This window comes from Porites lutea, chromosome 9 (assembly GCF_958299795.1).
Source record: "Porites lutea chromosome 9, jaPorLute2.1, whole genome shotgun sequence".
NCBI lineage: Eukaryota > Metazoa > Cnidaria > Anthozoa > Scleractinia > Poritidae > Porites > Porites lutea.
In genome coordinates, this window is record NC_133209.1 from 648,264 (window position 1) to 664,965 (window position 16,702).

General features: G+C 38.6%; 1 protein-coding gene across 4 annotated transcripts; it reads right to left on the minus strand.

Annotated features, from left to right (window-relative positions):
• Positions 1-410: 410 nt before the first annotated feature.
• LOC140948336 (uncharacterized) lies at positions 411-15,797 on the minus strand. 4 transcript variants are annotated; one of them, XM_073397566.1, is made up of 5 exons: positions 15,664-15,797; positions 8,619-8,698; positions 2,100-2,174; positions 973-1,845; positions 411-584 (listed from the first exon to the last, which is right to left on the minus strand). In XM_073397566.1, the coding sequence occupies exons 3-5, from the start codon at positions 2,149-2,151 to the stop codon at positions 472-474; spliced, it is 1,038 nt and encodes a 345-aa protein (XP_073253667.1). In that variant the 5' UTR covers positions 2,152-2,174; positions 8,619-8,698; positions 15,664-15,797; the 3' UTR covers positions 411-471. The 4 variants fall into 4 exon arrangements, with proteins under 4 accessions (XP_073253667.1, XP_073253670.1, XP_073253669.1 ...); XM_073397569.1 differs by lacking the exon at positions 15,664-15,797 and adding an exon at positions 9,280-9,404; XM_073397568.1 differs by lacking the exon at positions 8,619-8,698 and having other exon boundaries at positions 15,664-15,790.
• Positions 15,798-16,702: the final 905 nt, after the last annotated feature.

Consider the following 16,702-nt stretch of genomic DNA (forward strand, 5'->3'; position numbering starts at 1 on the left):
TAATACTTATCTACTGGATTCTGATTTATCTGTGCATACAACCGGGGCTACCCTGTGTGTCACCCCACGATGATTTGAAAATAGTCTTGTTTCCCAAAGAGGAACGTTTAAAAAATCACGAACATCATTAAAAAGAGTTTTCGTTATTTGAAGGCAATTTTAATAACATTCCACATACACTAGGTTATCAAATAAATGAAGTGTGATAAAAGCAAATTTAACAAAGACAGCGGTGATGTTAAATACTTCAACAATTTTTTTAAAAAATATTACCTCAAAATTTACCCGCCTTGACATCACATTAAATTTTCTTTGACCAGGAGCCCATGGGCTCCTGCTTTGACAGATTATTATGTTCCTCTTAAAATATAGCTATCATTCCAGGAATATTTCAAAGATAAATTAAAACCAACTTAAGACTTCTAAGAATTTAACTGCGATGATTGTAAGAAACGTCCCCAGATATAAACGTTATACTCTGTCCGGCTCGTCACCAGTCTTCCTGGGGGTTGCCGCGGTCTCTTTGTAGTCTTCAATGGAGAGCATACTCGGAGGGTCTTTATATGACTGGGAAGTTTTGAAATCTAAACAAAGAAATGGCAGAAAGAGTTGCTCAATTAAAAAACTTAAAAAGTCTCTTATTCCTCTAGTTTCTCGAAACTAGAAGCACTTTCACACAGCACTTTCAATGATCTGTTCATGTGGGACGTAAAGGAACCCACCCCACTGTTCGAAAAGAATGAGGGACGTAGACCCAGGTGGTGTTGCCAAAAAAAAAAACTTGTTTTGGAACGTATCTGGTCAGATTTGTATTTTCTCGTCCGCGTTTCGCTTGACAGACCCGAAAAAAATAGACGATACTCGTATTATTTCCTATTTACTATAAGATAAAGACTGCGGGATCAGTACTCAGTTCAGTTTTTGCCCATGGAATAACTTAAGTCTCTTATTATATAACAAGATTGAAGTTACCTTTTGAATCAGAACATGCTGGTGGCTGGGAATCTTGTATAGGTAGTGGATTTTTGCAAGTCTCCTCAACAGGTATCATCGGGGACTGGTAAGGAGACTCTTGTTCCGGCGTAGCCACAATCAGAAGATCTTGCTCAAGCCCAACTTCATGACGTTCATTCTCCACGGTGTGCAAGCCAGTTTTGGTCTTAAGGTTTCTCCTTTTTTTACAGTAGCAAAATAAAACAAGAACAGCTAATACCACGGCACCGGTAGGAACACCTGCAACGATACCAATAAAGCGGGAGGATGTGCCAGATGACGCACTAATAACTGACGGTTTCTCTAATTTCTTTGTCGTGGGCACTGTCGTTGGACTTGATATGACGGTGGTTGATGGAGTCGGGTGCTGTGTTGGCGAGGGGCTGGTGCTTACGTTCCTCACTGCTACCTTTGCGCACTTCTCAGATCGCACAAAGTTACACCGCATGTTTGCCGCGACCTCAGGGACTTGACATGCGGTCTCTAATATATCTTTGCCATCGTTACAGCAAGGAGAACATGGCTCGCACCTTCCCACGGTGTTGTCAAAGTAGGCCCCTCGCGTGCAGTTGCCACAAACTGCATTTGATGTCAGAGTACAAGCTTTGATAGTTTCCTGGTACTCGTCACAAGGGTTGCAAATCTTGCATGCGCCGGCTTGATTTCCAGCCGAATACGTTTCACCGAGAACACAAGGCTGGCATTTAATAGGTGTTTGAGAGGTAATGACGTCTCCGCAGTTGACTGACAGCCCCTCCCCTGCCGGGCATGTTTGACATTTCTTGCACTTGTATCCATCAAGAGCCTCATCTTTGACGGTGATATCATCGTCTGGACAAAAGGGGCTAACGCCTATAATAAAGAAATGATTATTAGAACAAGAGCGCTAACTAGCCTTTACTCATGCCTCATACCACTTGGTAAGTAGCCTGCAAAGCCATTTCAAGTCAATAATTTCCTTGAATTACGCACACATGTCGTTATCGCGGGTAAAACGAAAAGTGACTAAACGGATGCATTTCCAATGTATTTACCCGCAATTAAGATCAACACAAGTTTTCATTAAAAGAATGCTTCAAGGAGAAGGACTTGTAAAATGGTCTTACCAGCAATCATCAAAGATAGCAGCAAAGAGGGAAGAAGAATACTCTGGGCCATATGTTAGGTTTCGGTTGGAAGTCCTGTGGGGAAAAAATGTCTGGGTGAATTGTTTTTCCACTAAACGTTATTTAAAGATTAGGAAAGGTTACGCAAGCGAGATATTTCCAGGATCGATCTTGTTAGCAAAAATTTGCTAGCAAATGTTTTTCGCAATTGTCGCAAAAGAAATAATTAAGAAAAAATTATGTCAGAAAATCACTAACAAATATCGCAAAAATCGCAAGAATAACAAATCTAACAAGAATCAAGACTTAGAAAAAAAAGACGCCAAAGAAGGGCCCCGAAATGTCCGCAAATATCGCAAAAATCGCAAATATAACAAGGATTTTTCTTCCTAGCTACAAACACCCATGACAAATATCGCAAAAATCGCAAAAATAACAAATCTAACAAGAGACAAGACTTAGAAAAAGAAGAAGCCAAGGAAGGGCCCCGAAATGTCCGCAAATATCGCAAAAATCGCAAATATAACAAGGATTTTTCTTGCCAGCGAAACACACCCATGACAAATATCGCAAAAATCGCAGAAATAACAAATGTAACAAAATTCCTGACTTAGAAAGTAAAGAACCAAAGAGGGGCCCCGAAATGTCCGCAAATATCGCAAAAATCGCAAATATAACAAGGATTTTTCTTGCTAGCTACAAACGCCCATGACAAATATCGCAAAAATCGCAAAAATAACAAATGTAACAAAATTCCTGACTTAGAAAGCAAAGAAGCCAAGAGGGGCCCCGAAATCTCCGCAAATATCGCAAAAATCGCAAATATAACAAGGATTTTTCTTGCTAGCTACAAACACCCATAACAAATATCGCAAAAATCGCAAAAATAACAAATCTGACAAGAATCAAGACTTAGAAAAAGAAGAAGCCAAGGAGGGCCCCGAAATGTCCGCAAATATCGCAAAAATCGCAAATATAACAAGGATTTTTCTTGCTAGCTACAAACGCCCATGACCGAATATCGCAAAAATAACAAATCTAACAAGAATCAAGACTTAGAAAAAGAAGAAGCCAAGAAGGGCCCCGAAATGTCCGCAAATATCGCAAAAATCGCAAATATAACAAGGATTTTTCTTGCTCGCTAAAAACACCCATGACAAATATCGCAAAAATCGCAAAAGTAACAAATCTAACAAGATTCTAGACTTAGAAAAAGAAGAAGCCAAGGAAGGCCCCGAAATGTCCGCAAATATCGCAAAAATCGCAAATATAACAAGGATTTTTCTTGCTAGCTACAAACGCCCATGACCGAATATCGCAAAAATCGCAAAAATAACAAATCTAACAAGAATCAAGACTTAGAAAAAGAAGAAGCCAAGGAGGGCCCCGAAATGTCCGCAAATATCGCAAAAATCGCAAATATAACAAGGATTTTTCTTGCTAGCTAAAAACACCCATGACAAATATCGCAGAAATCGCAAAAGTAACAAATCTAACAAGATTCTAAACTTAGAAAAAGAAGAAGTCAAGGAAGGCCCCGAAATGTCCGCAAATATCGCAAAAATCGCAAATATAACAAGGATTTTTCTTGCTAGGTAAAAACACCCATGACAAATATCGCAAAAATCGCAGAAATAACAAATGTAACAAAATTGCTGACTTAGAAAGCAAAGAAGCCAAGAGTGGCCCCGAAATGTCCGCAAATATCGCAAAACTCGCAAATATAACAAGGATTTTTCTTGCTAGCTACAAACGCCCATGACCGAATATCGCAAAAATCGCAAAAATAACAAATCTAACAAGAATCAAGACTTAGAAAAAGAAGAAGCCAAGGAGGACCCCGAAATGTCCGCAAATATCGCAAAAATCGCAAATATAACAAGGATTTTTCTTGCTAGCTAAAAACACCCATGACAAATATCGCAGAAATCGCAAAAGTAACATATCTAACAAGATTCTAGACTTAGAAAAAGAAGAAGCCAAGAAGGGCCCCGAAATGTCCGCAAATATCGCAAAAATCGCAAATATAACAAGGATTTTTCTTGCTAGGTAAAAACACCCATGACAAATATCGCAAAAGTAACAAATCTAACAAGATTCTAGACTTAGAAAAAGAAGAAGCCAAGGAAGGCCCCGAAATGTCCGCAAATATCGCAAAAATCGCAAATATAACAAGGATTTTTCTTGCTAGCTAAAAACACCCATGACAAATATCGCAAAAATCGCAGAAATAACAAATGTAACAAAATTGCTGACTTAGAAAGAAAAGAAGCCAAGAGGGGCCCCGAAATCTCCGCAAATATCGCAAAACTCGCAAATATAACAAGGATTTTTCTTGCTAGCTACAAACGCCCATGACCGAATATCGCAAAAATAACAAATCTAACAAGAATCAAGACTTAGAAAAAGAAGAAGCCAAGAAGGGCCCCGAAATGTCCGCAAATATCGCAAAAATCGCAAATATAACAAGGATTTTTCTTGCTAGCTAAAAACACCCATGACAAATATCGCAAAAATCGCAAAAGTAACAAATCTAACAAGAATCAAGACTTAGAAAAAGAAGAAGCCAAGGAAGGCCCCGAAATGTCCGCAAATATCGCAAAAATCGCAAATATAACAAGGATTTTTCTTGCTAGCTAAAAACACCCATGACAAATATCGCAAAAATCGCAGAAATAACAAATGTAACAAAATTGCTGACTTAGAAAGCAAAGAAGCCAAGAGGGGCCCCGAAATCTCCGCAAATATCGCAAAACTCGCAAATATAACAAGGATTTTTCTTGCTAGCTACAAACGCCTATGACCGAATATCGCAAAAATAACAAATCTAACAAGAATCAAGACTTAGAAAAAGAAGAAGCCAAGAAGGGCCCCGAAATGTCCGCAAATATCGCAAAAATCGCAAATATAACAAGGATTTTTCTTGCTAGCTAAAAACACCCATGACAAATATCGCAAAAATCGCAGAAATAACAAATGTAACAAAATTGCTGACTTAGAAAGCAAAGAAGCCAAGAGGGGCCCCGAAATCTCCGCAAATATCGCAAAACTCGCAAATATAACAAGGATTTTTCTTGCTAGCTACAAACGCCTATGACCGAATATCGCAAAAATAACAAATCTAACAAGAATCAAGACTTAGAAAAAGAAGAAGCCAAGAAGGGCCCCGAAATGTCCGCAAATATCGCAAAAATCGCAAATATAACAAGGATTTTTCTTGCTAGCTAAAAACACCCATGACAAATATCGCAAAAATAACAAATCTAACAAGAATCAAGACTTAGAAAAAGAAGAAGCCAAGAAGGGCCCCGAAATGTCCGCAAATATCGCAAAAATCGCAAATATAACAAGGATTTTTCTTGCTAGCTAAAAACACCCATGACAAATATCGCAAAAATCGCAAAAGTAACAAATCTAACAAGAATCAAGACTTAGAAAAAGAAGAAGCCAAGGAAGGCCCCGAAATGTCCGCAAATATCGCAAATATAACAAGGATTTTTCTTGCTAGCTAAAAACACCCATGACAAATATCGCAAAAATCGCAGAAATAACAAATGTAACAAAATTCCTGACTTAGAAAGCAAAGAAGTCAAGAGGGGCCCCGAAATGTCCGCAGATATCGCAAAAATCGCAAATATAACAAGGATTTTTCTTGCTAGCTAAACACACCCATGACAAATATCGCAAAAATCGCAGAAATAACAAATGTAACAAAATTGCTGACTTAGAAAGCAAAGAAGCCAAGAGGGGCCCCGAAATGTCCGCAAATATCGCAAAAATCGCAAATATAACAAGGATTTTTCTTGCTAGCTAAACACACCCATGACAAATATCGCAAAAATCGCAAAAATAACAAATGTAACAAAATTCCTGACTTAGAAAGAAAAGAAGCCAAGAGGGGCCCCGAAATGTCCGCAAATATCGGAAATATAACAAGGATTTTTCTAGATGGCTTAAAACACCCGTGACAAATATCGCAAAAATCGCAAATTCAAAGGGAACGGAGGGAGGGGAACGGTGGATTAGTGTCAGGGTTTCGTTTCAAACACCGATAGTAAGGTCTTTATTGGGGTTGTCACGGTATATCTAACAGCAGTGGCGAGTACCCTTAGTTACCCCGGTTCAATAAAATTTACCCATGGAGATTTGTGATAAAGCAATGACCAAGTATTTGAATTTTATGGTAATTCTTTATTACTAATTACCGACTCAATTTAAAATATAAGGTGGGAAATTTTGTGTTTACGCATTTTCTAACAGGAACTATGAATGTTAGGCCTGTATGAATGTATAACAAGAGTGTTTGATCACATTAATTACAGGCATGATTAGTTTGAAATATGCATAAGGTAAAATATTCCATGCTTAACTGGGATATATCTTAAAATGGCTAAATTTAGTTGCATGACTTCTTATTTGTTCTGGGAGAAGAAAAGATCCACGATAATCGAATAAATTGTTGTGTACGTACAAATTAATCCCTTAGAAAGGTATGGCTTATCTTCCACACTGATTTTCATACATCTCTTTAAGAATAGTTGAACTTAGCTTAAGATCAAAGCATAACCCTTTGGTAATCAATTTAGTAACTCCGATAATCTTACTATTAATGATATGCTGTTGTTGTTGGCAGGAAATAGTTTGTGACCAGGAAGGAAATATTTGTGATTTGTAATATTTGGGACCTTAAGGGTTGCTTCATTCCAAATTATACTAAATTCCATTCAATTGGTAATGTTAATACTTTGTTTAACCCGTTCACTGCCAGAGTACCTGACGGAGTTTTGTAATGTGACTCTAACTTTTGAGTCTGTGGACGAAATCCTGTGATGTGACCATTCATGAAACGTCTCTGCCTGTACTTACACATGGTGCTATTTGTGTTTCAAAATTTCACAAAATATAATTTGGAAATTTGGTCGAAATTTGCTTTTGGCTAAACTTGGCAGTGAAAGGGTTAAAACATTCTATACATACAATTACAAAAAAGATTCGTTAAATAATTTTGGGAAAAAAACGAGTATTACTTGTTTAGAGACTTGGATATGTGTTACATGTTATGTTCGAATTGAGGATATTGACTATCATTCAGTAATGTTCATTGTTCACTTGTTGATGTTGATGCTGTCTCCTCACCTTGATGTCCATCAGCAGTCTTCTTTTTTTTGCTTGGGGGTGGTCCACAGTTCTGCACAAATTGTGCCTGGGCATCAGCTGCAGATGGATGGCCGGTGTTATTGTACGCGCCATTGTACATTGGGTATTGCACAGCGACATTCATGTATAATGCCTGTTTTCTTTCCCCCAATGTGCTCTTCTTGATATTTTGAACGATGGTTGCGGTGGGTTCTTGGGCATGAAAGTTCTGCTACCACCCCCCTTTTATTGCTTAAAATTTGCCCCCTTCTGTGCGCGGCACTCCTTTTTATGCGTTATAGCTGTATGTTGATGGAAGAACGAAGCATACACAGATTGATATGACAGTATTTTGCTACTGTCAGTAATTTCGGGGTCCTTCTTGCCTTCCTTTTTTTTCTAAGTCTGGAATTTTATTACATTTGTTATTTTTGCGATATTTGTCACGGGTGTGTGTTAAGCTAGCGGGAAAAATCCTTGTTACTTTTGCGATTTTTGCGATATTTGCGGACATTACAGGGCCCTTCTTGGCTTCTTCTGTTTCCAAGTCTTGATTTCTTGTTAGATTTGTTATTTTTGCGACTTTTGCGATGTTTGTCACCGGTGTTTTCACCTAGCAAGAAAGATCCTTGTTACTTTTGCGATATTTGCGGACATTTCGGGGTCCTTCTTGGCTTCTTTTTTTTCTTAGTCTTGATTTTTGTTAGATTTGTTATTTTTGCGATTTTTGCGATATTTGTAAGTCATTTTCTGACATAATATTTTCTCAATTATTTCTTTTGCGACAATTGCGAAAGCAATTTGCTAGCAAATTTTTGCTAACAAGATCGATCCTGGACATAAGTGACGCAAGCAGTCCCTTATTCAGTCTCTAAAAGATTCAGTAGTCTGCTTAAGGAGCTGTGCGAACAAGCGTAAAATTCTCTATCCACCTTTTTTTCCTCGCTCTCAACACCACATTTGATTTAACTGAGGTTAGTCCTGGCCGACCGGTTCTTTTCTGACTCAGGGACAGCCACAAATTATTAAACTTCTGTTAGGATTATGATAATTTATGCTGGTCAATGAACGTTTCTCATTGACTAGTTTTTGACATGTGGTTTTTGATATATTAGTACTGTTCTGTTCTTTTCTTTTTTCTTTTCGCGCTCGTCCTTGTGAACTGTGACACAGCGTATGTTTAAGAATAAATGTCCAAAGAGTGCTCGATGGGTTTGAATCTTTCTAACAACTTCAACTTTGTCTTTTTGTTGGATAATTACAACTTTGTCCCTAGGGCTTTTGCATTAGGGTTGGTGGGTTGGTGCGGCGGACTGGGTGGTATTTAGTATTTACAGACTCTCGGAGTGTCAGTCAATATTGAACGTAAAATCCGTTCTCGACCTTCTTAATAGCGCTCTATTTAATTCGACTGCCACCCAGTTTCAAGTCTGCCTCCTTTCCAATTCCCACTACAAAGAAACCTAGAGAGAAAACATAGAGGCGCACTTAATTCGAATAAAATCCAACAAACTCTCTTGTATGGTTACGTAACAACATATGAATAACTTTCCGTTTTTGTTTATCCATGGAGATGTTTGTAATTTCGTATGCACCGTCAAAACCAGAACGAATACGGTTTGCTCATGTTATCTAATCTTCCGGTGCCATGCTCAGTTAAGACGAAACGTCTTTGTAATTTAATATTTTAGTTTTTAAAGAGTTGTGACGTAAATCCTGTTTTGCAATGCTTGCATAATTTTTGTAAAAAAAATGTTTTTGCCACGTATATGTTCAGGCTCCTTGAAACATCGCAAGTTTACTTATTTTCTGGAAGTCAGTGCCTAGGAAAATTAAAGGCGGGGTTTGAGACGACATATCAGTAATTACATCAAAAAGGTAATTAAAATATGTCGAGGCCCCTGACGTTACGAAAAATCAGTCAACTTGGGATAATCGCGGGCACTTGCGATCACCATCAGAGGAATTTATAAATACATTAAAGTGAATAACCCAAACTGCTGTACCAAATAAGGTAGAAATTTTTCTAGAGAATAAGACTTACCTTATTTAGATCTACGAGCCAAACAATCAACTATTAAAGAGTCACTTCACTCGTGCCATTCGTGTACTCTCTAATATTGATAAGCGGAAACCAACAATATCGTTTTTCCGTCGTAGCTTTTAAGGAATGTGACAGGTCCCAGTTTTTTATTTGTAATACAAGTTCATTTTTTAAAACTTCCTGCTTACAAGAGACGTGAGAAGACGCTTGATTCAAGTGCTGACATAGATTTTGTTACAAAGTTATTTGTAACAGGTCTAGGTTACCATAATGGATGCAAGTCCCTGTTTTTAATTCGTTTTAAGTACAAGTATGTTTTGAAGAAAGGGTTGTCTAGAATCAATTCTTTCGTGTTAGAATGTAACTGTTCAGCAATGGTCAAAGTATGAAGTAAATCCCTGCGTCAATAACAGGTCTGTTCACATCAGGGAAATACGGAAAACTAAGAACTTCCGCATTCTAGCGTCAATCGATTGGGACTGGCAGTAAAATCTGTTTGTTAAGCCCTCAAAAACCGCCACGGGTAAACAGGTCTGATTAGCACATTATTTTTTACCTGGGATCAAGATAAATAAATGTTTTTGTATTTCCGATGAATTTTTCAGTTTAAAACCACAAAAATTCAAGGCTCTCGATCCCTGCCAAACGAAACACTGAAACAGACACGTTGACTACGCCAGACAACTAAAATGGGTCACTAAAGACATTATACTCTGTTCATGGGTCAACCGGCGATCATGTTCGGAAACTTTCATGAAAGTTAAGTAAACACATCAGAAATTTGAGCATGAAAAATTTGACCAAAGAAAATTATAGCTTTTAAAATTTTTTTATTGTCTTGCCTCGAAGTTTCATGAGGCCCCAATCATATATAAAGTTTTTTTTATAAAAGAAAATCGTTAGTTCTTAAATCGCACTCTAATTATAATCATCCAGTTACGGATCCTTGCACTGGAACGGCCAGTGGGGTTGCGATAGCTCAAAGCACTTTTCGCCTTACTCAGAATCGAAACTTTGGAACTTTTTACGCTGTGTGATCATTCACAAAAAACTGCCTCTAAACAGCCTCTGTATCAGAGCCTTGGAGATCACTCTCATTTAGGCCATGCTTTTTTTTCCGGACAAACAAGGAGAATAGCTTACGAACAGATGTCCGTGTCGGCACAAATCCTCTCAAGAAAAGATCGCCGTATTATTGCCGCATACACGAACACATCAACAATCTCAAGTACCATTGTAAGTTTTGTTGGTTCCGAAGTCAGACATTATCAAAAGGTAAGTTACGAAAACTAAGTCACGCTAAGTGTGCATATGTTGACCACAATTTTCTAGCAAACCAAAATCCGTCCAGCCTTCTTGGCAAATTTCAAGAGAACTAAACTTACCTTAATGTCGATTGATGAGACACGAAGAAGACAGCCTCGTTACATAATAAGGTTTTCAAATATAAAGTGGATTCCTTTCCTGCTCTAAATCAATGCTTACTGTAACAATCACGTGACCATATTATACAGGTTTTACTGGGCGTGTAACAGGTTTGATCTAACTTACGATCAGGCAGCCCTTCTTCCCTTTTAATTTGGGGGGGTGGGGGGGAGAAAAGAAAGGACGGCTGATACATTTACTTACAAGTCATCTACCCGTCGTTCAGATATCTGGACTTTTTTCTGATTGAACGTAATGTCGTTATTGACAAAAGGGTCTTCGAGCCGCGTTCTGATTGGTTAGATGATCACATGTCAGACTTCCAGCACCGTTAAAAACATGACGCTATTTATGGCGGCTGTAGAGGAAGACAAGAGGAAGATGCAAACAGAGAGGTTTTGCCCTTTCCCCGTCCGCCGTTTTTCGCTTTCCCTCGGAAAAAAGAGCGCCTGATCGCAGGTTGATGTATCCATAGTGCCTGTAAGGCACGTTTGTAATTTTCCATGCGGCCTAAAGAGGGCTAGTCAAAATATTTGACTACTTTACTTTCTTCTTTGTATCAAAACAATAGGCTCTTCCTATTGCAAGGCTCCTGCCGGCTATTGTTTTGAAACAATGTTAAATCTTGAGAAACATCTACATATTCAAAAACCTAGTAGAAAGGCAAAATGTTAGGTTTTTAAAATCTTGTGTATCAATAGCCACTTTGAATTTGATGTACAACGCCTAAGACATTTCGTGGTTTCCTGGCGATGATATGTGCATTAAATTGCGGAAACAGTAGTCTAATTATGTTATGTCCGACAACCAGACAGAATTAAGAGACGTTAAAACGAAAAGTATACTTTCAGCTTTCTTTTCGGAAATTCCGGAAAACTTTTAAGCAAAGTAAACTGGGAGTTTTCTCAAGCCTTCTAAGAGAACTTCGTAAACTAATTAATCTCATATGCTATCGAAATAAAGACTTAGTAGTTTAGAAATCTGACTTTGTGAGTCGCAAGTTTTTCTGTCACGTGACTGTACGGTACACCTTCAAGGAGAAGCAATGTCTGCCTTTTTATTCTAACGCCACAAAAATCTCACAAGTCGATAAAACTTTATCGCGGTTCTTGGGTTTTTGAAAACATTAGTCTAAGGCGTGTGTCCATGTGAAAAACAAAAACAAAAAAATTAGCGCACTAGTAAATGTAGTCCAACTGCAGCATCCTTTGAAGGTAATATGGACTATGGTAACCCATGACCAGTTAGAAAGATACTTCCCCCACAAATAGGGAGTATTTGAATAATTCACCTAAAAGATAAAGCATTCGTTCTTAATTCTCACTGATTACCTGTGAAATCTTTAAAACCTGTTAATATCGAAGACGCTCCTCTTGCGTGCTTTGCCGCTAAGGTCACACTTCTGCCACGTCAAGAAGATAAATGCGCTATATCAAAGCGCGGAAATGCTCTTTAATATGCTTTCAACTCGAGAGCAAAGTCCAGCTCCAATTTCACGTGCATGAAGCGGAAAAATTATACATACAGGAGGTATTAAATATATATTAAATCGCTCAGCGTATAATTATGTAGTTTGGCCTGCCTCGAGTAGCATATTAGTAGTCAAGTGATCGTCAAGTGAAAAATTGTTCGACAGATAAAATGCAAAAATTCATAACTGGTTGCGATCCGTTATCTTAGTTAATTAGGCGCCGACAAAGGTGTAAAAAAATTAGTCATAATTAACGAACGGAGAACCTAGAGGAGTCTGTCACGTGACTGTATATGGGCGAGCGTCGAGAAAAGAGCGGTTTTCACTTGACTGTCGTAAAACCAAAACCAAAGTAAATACACTAGCCAACCAAAGGGCGTAGTAAAACCAAAACCAAAACCAAAACCAAAACCAATCCCTTTCGACAGTCAAGTGAAAACCGCTCTATAAAATAAAAGTGTGTAAAGTTTGTATGAAGTATCGGATAATCCATCATGAACTTTCCTCTCGCGTGCTCTCAAACTTATATTAGTAACATTCGGCAGCTCTCCCCATTCCAGGCTGGGCCCGTTTCTTAAACATTCAGCTGGACAGAGGTTTCAATACTTTTGCAGATAACATGAGAAAACTAGCAAAACTAGCAAAATAGGCTAGTTTGTTAGCTAGAACCTGAGCTTTTGTTATTTAGATTTTGAGTCGAATATTTGATTTCGGGCTCGAAACAAAACATGATTAAATTTTTTTCAAAATGAGTTTTATGCAACTCTCAAAACGCAGCGTTAATATGCGGTTAGGTTTTTACCAAAAGAAACTGTTTAATAAACGCAGTTTTATGTTCCTATTTAGCAAACTTTTTGGGAATCGCTGACTTTGTCAGCGAGACAGGAAGACATTAGTCTGTTACACAGCCGTTTTTAGTGTCGTTGCGTGACGACACTAAAAACGGCTGTGTAACAAACTAGGAAGACTCCTGTCTTGTTATGTTGATAGCTAAAACATATCAGTCAAGCTACGGAAAGGGGGAACCACCGAACCACCATGAATTTACGGTAGTTAGTAGAGAGAAATCACTTCCCCGAAGCCAAAACACGTCCCAGAATCCAAAGCACTTCCCAGAATCCAAAACACGTCCCAAAACCAAAAGCGCATCCCAGAATCCAAAAACACTTCCCAGAATCCATTAAAACACTTCTCGGAATCCAAAAACACTTCCCAAAATCCAATAAACACTTCTCGGAATCCAAAAACACTTCCCAGAATCCAAAACACTTTTGGATTCTGGGACCTATATTTGGATTCTGGGAAGTGTTTTTGGATTCTGGGAAGTATTTTTCCCTATGAGCCACGTTCTACCAAAAAGCTCAGTCTTGGGGATGGGTTGGGTTGAAACGTCTTATCATAACGATGAAGACGTGGGTTTTTAGCACTGCAGTATTACAAACAAGGACCAAAGAAAGTTCATGACGTTCACTCTACATCCAAAATGCGGCTGATGTATCACTAATGGATAGCGGACCACAAAATTTCACGGTACATCAACCACATTTCTGGTGTAATGAAAGTCGTGAACCTTGTTTGTAAAAATCATATTTTCTTCATTGTCAAAAGATTCGGTTGAAGGTGTCCAATCACCGACGATCAGACACCCTTTCATTATAATGTAAACACACTTGACTAAAATCATTTCTACGCTGTCGCGGTTTAACTTTAGTTCGGAAGTCTTTAAAAGTTTCATATAGATAGCAATCTCCCAGTAGTGATCGTGCGCACACACGCAACCAGTTCATCAAGAAAGGAAGATTTGAATTCATAAATATTTGCCCCTATTGACCTCGTTAAATATTCGCTTCTTCATAGATGAGAGCCCCGGCTCGAATAGTTAAATTAAAAGCAAAAAAATACATGTTATAAAATGATTCGTGGTGATTGCAAATAAATAAGAGAGGATCTCCATTTAGAACGATGGTATGGTGTCTAACACCCTCCAGAAGTATAAAGGACGATCTCTTTGAAAGTATGGTTTGAAACCGAAAAACAGCTAGCTTTTGTAACGGATTCCATTGTGCTGACGTAAATCCGTTTCACAAGGTCGTGAAGCAACAAATCAGACCCAAATTGACGAAATTTTTTCCATTCAGAAACTATTTTAAGTAGAGGATGTGCCATTTCTTTTTTAGGAGATTCTGGTTGTTTACCATTTGCATGGGTAACCCCTTGAGTCGGTCCACGGTTTGGGCAAATGGTAGGCAGACTGGGAAATTGCGTCCCGGAATCGCGTTAATTTATTTAGTTTACTATTTGTGAAATCAGTTCCATTTACCAAAAAACGGCCGGGAAGGCCTGAAACTGGTATCAAAGATGGCTTAGAAGAATCCCAGAAATGGAACACATTCACGAATTTACCGTTTTGAGCATTCCGGACAGAAAAACAGGACTGCCGTTGCTCCCGGAAATTAGTTTCGCTGGAACAACCCAAACAGTCGTGTTCCATACTTTCCAACCAGATTATTCGGTTTTTCCCGGTAAACAACCTCTGCTATAGAGTACTAAAGTGATGACGTCATAAAAATGAAATTTCTCAAATTATGGGATTTGTCAAGATATTCTGAAAGAACAATGTCCAAGAGGCCTACTTGCCAAAAATGAGCATTTCGGGGCAAATTGTCTCCGAGATCGTAGCCCAGTTATACTCAGAAAACTCCATACAAACCCTTTTAATTTTTTTGGGGGTCGACCCAAAAAAAATTTAGAAGGGTTTGTATGGAGTTTTGTAAGCATAACTGGGCTACGATCTCAGCGACAATTTGCCCCCAAATGCTCATTTTTGGCAAGTAGGCCTCTTGGACATTGTTCTTTCAGAATATTCTGACAAATCCCATAATTTCGGAAATTTCATTTTTATGACGTCACACTTTAGTACTCTATCGGTACATTAAATTGTTTCTATAAACCCTTTCCTACAGGTGTTTGTTTTCTAGTATTTTACGACCAGAAAAATTTGAAATCCCTGCGATGTTGGAAAAGAAAAGGTTACATTTCACTGCCGTCCACATGAACTTAATCCTACCTTTGTGCAGACCACACATGTCTAAAAAGATTAAAATGTAGCTGACTGAAGCGAATTCCAATGTCACTTTGATTTGAAAATACAAAGGTCACCCGAAATGTAGAAAATAAATTCCTCGACATCGGGCTTGACACGTACGTAAAATGAAAAGGATGCAACAATTACCATAAATTTTCCTTCGTTTGAAAGAAAGCGGTATTGAAAATAAAACCATAAGTAAGATTACTAAGGTAGTAGAAAGACCGATGTAAAGGCAAAACAAATTAAAACGAGCGTCACGAAACTCAATCACGTTTATGCACATGTTAACCATAATTGCCAGACCGTTAAGCACGGCCATCAGTGTTTGGTTTGATATCAGACCGAATCATGAAAATAGGTGGCCAGTCTACTTGTTAAACTTTTTAAAAGACTATCATACCTGCTGACCTTGATGAAGTCCAATGGGTTAGTAGAACGCTTCGCAAACAGAAATAGAAATCGAAGCGTCCTCCTCGATCTCCTCCAGCACTCTGGATGCAACTTTTTGCCGGTGGAACCTGTTATGAACCTGTGTGGTAATCTATCCTGTAGCCGCAGAAGAAAGGTCACGCGCCCACGAAATGGAGCTTATATGTAGCCCACTTGCGGGCGAGTTTAACAAAGCGACCACAATTTTCTTTTGCCTATACTCTCATGGCAAAGTCAGTTGGGGATTGGAGATTTTGAAGGTTGCATTTTAATTTCGCGAACCTAAAGTGGAAATCCTTTTTATTTTCAGTTTTGTTCTTCTTGATTTGTTTGCCCCTTTTCATTCACTAACTGGTTCACTACAGATCCGAAGGAGTGGGGGGGGGGGGGGGGGGGGGGAACGGAGAGGCTCCTCCCGAAAGAGGTACCTTCTTCAGGATTCAAATGCTGATCAGTGGGTAAGAATTTCACTGAAAGTATAGGGAAATCTGTGATTTCGGTCTGTAAAAGGACCAAAAAAGGCAAGGCGGGTTTTATGGCTGTGAAAAAGAGAAGAAATTAAACTTCTTGGTTTAGTGATTTAACCCTATTATAACGACGGTGCATTTACAGCAGCTGAAAGGGACGCAGTGGTCCAAAAAAGGAACGTGAAAGGGGTACCATTTGTCAATAGAAGGTATAATACAAAAGGTGTACCTTTCTGCCAAAAAAGGTATTTTAAAGGGTAAGGGATTGGACCTCGGGGCGGAACCTCCCCGTTTAAAACTTCGTTGAGTACGCCGCGGGTTATAGATTTACTTTTGGGAAAAGGAGAAAAATAAAAAAACAGCATCAGAGAGACATGATAAACAACAACAACAATTCATTTGTAAGGAAATAAACAAACATGTGACGTTTTAGTCATTTAGTTTTCGAACATTACAACTTCAGTTCTTGAAGGTTCGAGAAGGTCACCATCCCAAGATCTCCCAAGTCAAGCTTTCCATCCGTCGGTTTTCACTCTGAAAACA

Bases quoted from the DNA above. Each gene is read 5' to 3' on its own strand.
- LOC140948336 (XM_073397566.1), bottom strand. From the start codon at position 2,151: ATGGCCCAGAGTATTCTTCTTCCCTCTTTGCTGCTATCTTTGATGATT. The intron at 1,846-2,099 runs GTAAGACCATTT...TCTTTATTATAG, and splicing joins GCTATCTTTGATGATTGCTG to GCGTTAGCCCCTTTTGTCCA. The intron at 585-972 runs GTAACTTCAATC...TTCTTTGTTTAG, and splicing joins AGCATGTTCTGATTCAAAAG to ATTTCAAAACTTCCCAGTCA.